At 36.0% G+C, this 8,538-nt stretch overlaps 1 protein-coding gene across 2 annotated transcripts in view; it reads right to left on the bottom strand.

The window, feature by feature from the left end:
• Window positions 1–2,734: 2,734 nt before the first annotated feature.
• CDC5L (cell division cycle 5 like) overlaps window positions 2,735–8,538 on the bottom strand; it is a 62,982-nt gene continuing 57,178 nt past the window's right edge. Inside the window, exons 15-16 of one of the 2 annotated variants that reach the window (XM_016955627.4) lie at window positions 7,783–7,995; window positions 2,735–7,043 (exon numbers count right to left, since the gene is read on the bottom strand). In XM_016955627.4, coding sequence (XP_016811116.1) covers window positions 6,939–7,043; window positions 7,783–7,995 — 318 coding nt within the window. In that variant the 3' untranslated portion in view covers window positions 2,735–6,938. The remainder of the gene's footprint in view (window positions 7,044–7,782; window positions 7,996–8,538) is intronic. The other variant, XR_010158026.1, reaches the window with a different exon arrangement.

Raw genomic sequence — 8,538 nt, 5'->3', positions numbered from 1 at the left:
ATTACTAAGTTATTGTCTTTTTTCAAAGAAAAAAATCTTGAGACAGAACAAAGCTTTTGAAATATTTAAGCCTATCTTTAAAATGTTAGTCTATTAACCATTGAGATTACTAACCTCTCTTCAATGTTTTAGTGAACGATAGACATGTATGACAACGTCCCCATGAAGTTACAGCAGAGTTGAAAAATTTGTATCACCTAGTGATGTCATAGCTGTCATAAAGTGTAACACAATTACTTTACTTTTTAAATTTAGTGTAGCCTAAGTGTGCAGTGTTTGTAAGTCTACAGTAGTGTAATGTCCTAGCCTTCACATTCACTCACCACTCATTCACTGACTCACCCAGGGCAACTTCCAGTCCTGCAAGCTCCACTCATGGTAAGTGCCCTATACAGGTGCACCATTTAATCTTTTATACCATATTTTTACTGTATATTTTCTATATATATATATTTGTATACCTAACATAGGTATATTTATGTATGTATACCTATGTAAGGTATACAAATAGTTGATTGTTACACTTGCCTACAGTATTCAGTACGGTAACGTGCTGTACAGATTTGTGGCCTAGGTGTGTGGCAGCCTGCATCATCTGGGTTTGTGTTAAGTACACTCTAAGATGCTCCCACAACAACAGAGTCACCTACCAACACATTCCTCAAAAGGTATCCTCCCCATCAAGTGATGAGTAACTGTACTTTCTGATCTGATAGCAGAGCTGGCTAATGAGCCAGTAGTATACACAACCCGGATACACTGGACAATGGGATGATTCGCCTCCTGGGCAGGATGGAGTGAGACCATGAGAGATTTCATCACACTACTCAGAACTGTGTGTAATTTTAAAAGCACGAATTACTTCTTTCTTTCTGGAATTTTTGAGCTAATATTTTGGGGCCATGCTGACTACAGATTATAAATCTCAGAAAGTGAAACCTCAAGGGGGGACCTACTGTAATATTGCCTGAACTCCCCTCCTTGGCCTTATCTCTGGCAGCAAATGTGCAGAGGAGACCCAAAGAAATAATGTAGGACTGCAGGAAAGATGAGGAACCAAGGAAACACTTTCAACAAATAATCCAAGCCCAAGAGGCCAGGCAGAGGTGAAAAACTTGGACCCAAACCAAGAGATTGGCCACCAGGGACAACCAGATGAAATAAACAGCCTTAAATAATGATGAATAGGATGCATACCCTGGAGATCCCCCAGAGACATATATAAGCCGTCCCCTGACCACAGTATAAAGGAGCTGCTAAAGGAATTAAAATTGGCTCAAACCACTGCTTCATTCTTTACTCAGAAGTCCAGAAAACTACAGGCTTGAGTGTGATTTTGAAAAACAACGGTTATTGTGCCAGCTCCAAATTCACCCTGCTTTATGATACAGGAGTTGTAACCTAGAAACGTTTCCGTTTTGCCAGTGGATCCAACAGCACAGCCACTGAGGGACACAACAAGTGGAAGCGGCTTCACTTCTGGTTCTGGCGCTTTTCCTTCTTGCTCCTACTGTGTCACTGTCAGCATGTGGCTTCCTTGCCACCAGTGGCACCTCTCTCTGCCGGGGAGGCATGGGAGACCCAGTGGTGTGGGCGCTCTGGAGTTCTGCTAACGCCCCAGGAGGCAGGTTTCCTCCAAGTATCACGAGCACCCTCAGCAAGTGACTTCCTAGCGAGGTTCCCTGGCACCCTGGCACCTCAGCAAACTTCTCCACCCACACTCTCTTCAGTGAGATGTGAATCTCAGCCTTTGAGGAGGCGGGAAAGGGCTCTTCCAAGTCTTTCTTCGGTTACTCTGTCTGCATGTAGCAGCTGCTCCCTACATCTGCCATTCCTGTATTATTTAGAGATGTCTTTGTCCCTCTTAGTAGTTAACTCCCTACTACTGGTCAGTAATCTTCATATTGAGTCTTCCTTGTTCAAATTACTGGTTTGCTTTCTTTCTCCTGAACAGATCCTAAACCCTGAATGATACCATAATTATTTGTAAGATTTAAAAGACGATGTATATTTTCTAAATCACTAAGAAAATTAAAACCAAGAAATTACAGTCCATTTACAGACATCAGTGAGAAAGTATAAGACATGATTACAGAAGACTAAAGTCATTAATTAGCATGAAAAACAAAACAGACCCTATTAAAAGACAAAGACTCTCCAAATGGTTTGAAATACAAAATTCAACAAGGTATGCTGTTTAAGAGACAACTAAAAATTATATATGAAAGTTGAAAATAAAAGGATAGACAATTTATCATGCAAATATAAGCAAAGAAAGAAGAGAAATTCTAATAAAGAAAGTAAAATTCCAGGCAAAAGGCATAAACAAAACAAAAAGGATAGCTTTAGGCCATGAAGTCTTCCTTATGAATTGTATGTAACAGACACAAGTATTTTATACTAAATAACACTATCAAAATATACAAAGCAAAAGCTCTAGAGAAACGAAATTGAGAGAAACAACTATAATCAGAGACTTTAAGAAAACACTATTCTAGGGTATCTATAACAACAATAAGAACATTAAATTTGAATAAATTGAATGAATACACATTCACCTCTGTCCTATATAAACTAAATAAATCTTCATTTATAACATCCATAGAACACTTTTTAAAGATGCTAGGCCCCCAAACCTCAATAAACAGAAACTACATAAACCACATTTTTTTCCCACAAGGTAAAAATCCCACAACTAGCAAAAAAAAAAAAAAATTTAAGCCAACCATACAGATATTTTGAAAAACTTAATTATTGAACCAGAAATTTAAAACACAATGATAAACTACTTAGAAAACAAGACTACTGCATATCAAAATGGCTGGGATGTGAACATATTTGAACTTAAAGGACAGTTCAAAAGTCTTCAACACATTCATTTGTATACAAGCAAAAAATAAGCATCAGTCTCAAAAAGTCAAAAAACTACAGAAAACAAAATAATAAGCCTAAATTGAGAAATTAACATATTTTAAAACAAAATCACAATAGATAAGCCAATAAAAACACTAGTTTTCTGAACAGAAAATGTATATCCTTAACAAGTCTAGTCAAGTAAAAAGTGGTAGAATTAAGAGAAGGTAAATTTCCTAGAACTTAGAAATGGCAAAGTTAATAGAAAAGAAATTGCTATTAGAATTTTCTGCTAACAACAGATGTTTAAATTTGAACAAAATAAAAATATTTCTTAAAAAGTATACATTACCTAAATTTACTAAATAAACATAAAAGGAAGAATATATTTTAAAACAATTTTTTAATTTAAAGTTGCTTAAATTTAAAAATAGATAACATAATAGTCACAAAAGAAACTGACAGTTATAAAGAAATTATTTCCAGAAAGCACTGTGAACTCAAAAGTTCTATAAGTACAGACTTTCAACCTTTCATGAACAAATCATTCCCATGTTATAACTGCTTAATGCACAGAAAAAGATATACAGTTATCCTATTTACTTTAGAGAGCTAGCAAAATCCCAATATCAAAATACAATAACCAGGCTGGGCATGGTGGCTCACACCTGTAATTCTAGCACTTTGGGAGGCCGAGCTAGGTGGATCACCTGAGGTCAGGAATTCAAGACCAGCCTGGCCAACATAGCGAAACCCCATCTCTACTAAAAATACAAAAATTAGCCAGGTGCGGTGGCACATGCCTGTAGTCCCAGCTACTTGGAAGGCTGAGGCAGAGAATCACTTGAGCCCAGGAAGCAGAGGTTGCAGTGCGCCAAGATTGCACCACTGCACTCCAGCCTGGGTGAGAGAGCAAGGCTCCATCTCAAAAAAAAAAAAAGTACAATAGCCCAAAAGACCAATCTCACTAATGTAAAAATGTAAATTTCCTAAATAAAAGATTAGTAAATCAAATTCAAATGCATTTCTAGGGAGGATGCATGGTTGGCCAACATTAAGTCTGCAGTCACTGTAGTGTAGTTTTTCTTTGATGTCGTTTTTTATTAGACAGCATTATGTCTCTAATATTTCAAAAAGGACTCTCCCTTGTGGTGGTTTCTTTCAGCTTTTTATCACATTTTATTTCTATCCCAAAGTTACTGAGACTTTAACATGCTTAACACAAGTTTTAACAATACCTTAATGAATGCCTTAACAACCAATACCTTAGTGAACAATACCAATGTGAATGTTATTTTTATTATTATTTTTTAATAGAGACAGGGTCTCACTATGTTACCCAGGCTAATCTTGAACTCCTGAGCTCAAATGATCCTCCCACCTTGGCCTCCCAAAGTGCTAGGATTACAGGCATGACTCACCACCCCTGGCCTCAGTGTGAATGTTAAAATAGTCACCAAAATCACTGTATGGTGCTGGTAAAGAATCCTGAGCTTTACAGGATACTGACAAAGGATAACAGTGTGTCTGTTCACCATTTCAAGTGGCACCACTACCTGGCAAATGCATATGCAGTTTACAATGCGCCAGTTTTGAAATTTTGTAATTCCTGCCGATTTTTTTAGGCTGTAAGTATGTGAATTACTTCAAATTTTGAAAACAAAGTGAGCCTTTATTAATATTAGATCAACTTTTAAATCCATATAATTCGTCTACAAAAAATGCAAATAAACTATAAATCCTTTAAAATTTCTTTTAAAAATTAATCTACCTGATTCCAAGAGTGCAAAGATGATTTAATGTGGGAAAATCTATTAATATACCTCATCAAAACATCAAATGAGAACAATTATATGAATGCTTTAATAGATGCCCAAATGGTATATTGTTTAAAGTTCCAGAGCCATTTCTAATTCAAACTCTTTAAAAACTAAAAGAGAGACACTGTCTTTCAGATAAAGACTATCTAACTCCCAACAGCAAACTTAAAACTATGGACATTCCCATTAAAATAAGAAAAAAAAAATGTCTAACATCATTATTGTTAACATTGTCCTAAACATTTCAGATAACAAAACATGCAATAAAAGTGAAATAAAACTATCAGAAGAAACACTATCATTATTTACTGATGATACTGAAGTTTTTCCTAGAAAACCCAGAACTTACTGAAAAAAGTATTTGAATTAAGTGACTACACACCAGGAAAATATCAATTTATCGTCTGATAAGACTATATACCTATCATGTCTCTCCACATATCTCCACTACTATTACCTGGACTCTAGTTAGAATCACTATTATTTTTTTGTCTGGATCACTGCATCAGGCTCCTAATTGGACTGGCTTCCCTATCTCCAGCCCGGTGAGATTTTACACACTAAGGAGATAGTGATGTTTCTAAAACCAAATCTGATCATGTCATTCCTTTGCTTAGATCTTCTCATCGATTCTTATCATATTTAAAGTAAGATCCAAATTCCTTATTATAGCCTTATTTATGTGGCTCTATACAACGAGGTCTTATATACAGAAATGCCATTCTTGACACTCAAGCCGCATTGTCCTTTTTGTTCCTCAAACATACAAAAGAGGCTTTATGTTTGCTATTCACTCCACCTAGGATGTTCTTTCCTTGAATCTCACAAGGATAGCCCATTCTAAAATGTCAATCACATGTTATCTTAAATGTTACTTCTTTAAGAGGTCTCTTTGGCCGTGCAGCTTATAGTGGTACGGTGCGGCATAGTGCAGTGGTATAGTGGTGAGCATAGCTGCCTTCCAAGAGGTCTCTTTGATTGTCCAGTCTAAAATAGCCACTCATTCACTATCTCATAATCACCCTACTTTAATTTCCTCCACAGAATCTAAAACTCATGGTCTGATACTTTCCCTGGACATACTTAGTATCTCCTCCCCACTAATGTCACCTCCATGAGAGCAAGAACTCTGTCTTAATAACTGCTTATCTCCCAACACTTAAGTGTCTGACACATAAGAATCACCAAATAAACATTTGGATTTTAATTGTCTGTCATTCTCAAAAGACTATAAGCTCTACTAAACAAGAACTAGGCCTATTTTGTTTGTTGTTCTCTCTCTAAGACTCTGGCACAGGGTATACATTCAATATCGAATGAATGAATGAATCCCTTCCCTTCCTATAGTCCCTAGTATTCTAAGACTGGGCAAACGTTTTTGGTGATGTCAAAACATTGCTGGCCTATAATGAGCTTGTAGCCAACTGATACTGTAACTAAATCAATTTATATGAATTATATAAAATTAAATATCTCCACCTCTATCCATTCCCCAAATTCTACACTGATGTAACTGACTTCTTACGCTAAACATAGAGCTTTAAGTTTGATGGCCTTCTTGAAATTAACTTTTAAAATGCCTTTGTCAAAAAATACTTATAAGAAAATAATGGGGCAAGGAAGTTAAATCTTTTAAGCCCTGACCCATAAATTATTTAAGTAGCTGGCAGACAAGAGACCTTCTTTAAAGTGATATTAAAAAAAAAAAAATTTGAGGTACTAAAAAGTTAATCTAACTTGTCAGTGTATACAGAAATGACCACTCTTTGCTGAAACTAACAAAGCCACAAAGAACTGCCTCTTAAGTGTTTAAGATACTGCATCACCATTTTGATTACCCAAGAGTTACTCATTAAATATGACACAGAGTACATAGCTGCTGGTTTGCGGGCACTCTTAAGTATCTAATTACTTCAAACAAAAGGCTACATTCTCAATTTTTTATATTTTGTTTTTATTCAAGAGTTACTCACAGGCAGCACTTTAAAATTAGGCTTTTTAAATTAAAGGCCAAAACTAAAAAAGTTTGCAAATATGACATTACTAAAAGAATGATAGCCTTAATAATTTAAACTCTAAAATGTCCGTCCTGTGGAGTTAAGGTCTTTATACACAGAATGTGTAAGATCGATATCATTTAAAATAAACAACTGAAAAACCACAGATGGTGGGTAAATTTGTCAATGAAGATAAACATCAGTTTCAGCCTTCTAGAGTATGAAAACCGGCAATTAATTAATCCTGTGACAGAATATAAACTGTACTTCAGAATTTTGACTTTAAAGTCTCTTTCTCCAGCAGCAAATCAGCATATCTATGTTGAAGTTCCTTTTCTCTTTCTTGTTGTCGCTGAACGTCTTCTTTTAGACACTTAAAGAAAAAAAATTAAGTAATTATTTTAGATGTAACTATACTGAAAAAAATCTACAGTACTTTATTATCTTAAAAACCAGCTGAGTTAAATCATGATTCTTAAGAGTTAAATATTTCTCAAAGAGAAACAAACATATCAAATACTTTTGCTATAAAACCAGTATCACAGCCATTCTTTGATTTGGTCATATGAAATCCTGCTGCTACTTCAAATAAACAAACCACTACTGTCTTATCAATACCCACAAATGCACTTCAAGAAGCCCTGACTGCCCTTTAGCTGGACAGGAGCTATTATGCACATTTGGGAGATAAATTCAATCCAAACCTGGTCATAGGAATTTGATGGTTTGGAAGGACTAGCTATGTTCCCAGCAACATAAGGTATAAAACAAAAAGATACTGGTTTAGTTTCCCCTCACTGAGCTACATGAATGGGATGCAATTAAGTTTCAAGGGGACAAATTACAAGGGCTAAGTATTCCATTTCACAGTGTATCTACATATTGGAAACAGAAAATGAGTAAGGGAAGGCCTTTGTATCTACAACTTGCCTGGTCTATCCATCTACACAGAGGCAATTCTAGATTAGAAAGTCAAACACTTTAGGCTCTCATTTTTAAAAGCCTTACAGTACCAACTTCAGAGACAGTCTACATAGGAGAAGTAAAAGAGGACAGCCCTGATAATTCTTTGCAGCACTCTTTTTAAGCAACAGTTCAATATATAACATTACCTCTAGCCTCCGGGGAATAGCAGAATCTTCATGTTTCTTGAGTTCTTCAAAAGTGCGTAACTCCAAGTGAGCCTGTTCAATTTGGTCCCATAAGTCATTCAACTGTTTCATGAGCCCCATAGCACGAGACTGGTAACCCCCAAGCAAAATTTTCATCTTCTTTTCCATCTTTGCAGCCCTCTTGGCTTCTGTCGTCATGTGACCCCTGTTTATCTGGAGAGCAGGGGAAGATCACATCAGCATACATGAGAAAAGCAGGCTATTAAATAACAGGGCTAAAAAGGTACCATGCGTTCATGTATGTGTCTCAAAGCAAAAATACACTAGAACTCCTTATAGCTCAATTACTGTAACAAAATATCAAGCTTAAGAAGGATTTATCTTGCACCTAAAGGGTTTTATAGGTGAGTCCTAAATAATCTATAATCTATTTATAATAATTTGACCCATGATTGAACTTCAAAGAGGGCTTGAATGTCACAGTATGGGAAAAACTAATGTCTACTTTCTGAAAATGACTTCTGCTATCATTCAACGTATTTATTTTGGGACTAGCTGCAAGCCACCTTCATCATCTATATCCCAAAAATTTATTTCTGGGAGTCTGTTCACACATCAAGACCCCAACTTTTATAATTTCCATCCAAGGGCCTGCATCCTAAATCTCCTGGCTCTGGGAGCTGAGGGATCTAGTGCAAGTCTTCCTAGATCACTAAATCCCTAGAACAAAAGAGATACTTTTAATTAAGCATGCAA

The sequence above is a fragment of the Pan troglodytes genome, chromosome 5 (assembly GCF_028858775.2).
Source record: "Pan troglodytes isolate AG18354 chromosome 5, NHGRI_mPanTro3-v2.0_pri, whole genome shotgun sequence".
Classification (NCBI taxonomy): Eukaryota; Metazoa; Chordata; class Mammalia; order Primates; family Hominidae; genus Pan; species Pan troglodytes.
This window is presented reverse-complemented; position numbering and strand designations above follow the sequence as displayed.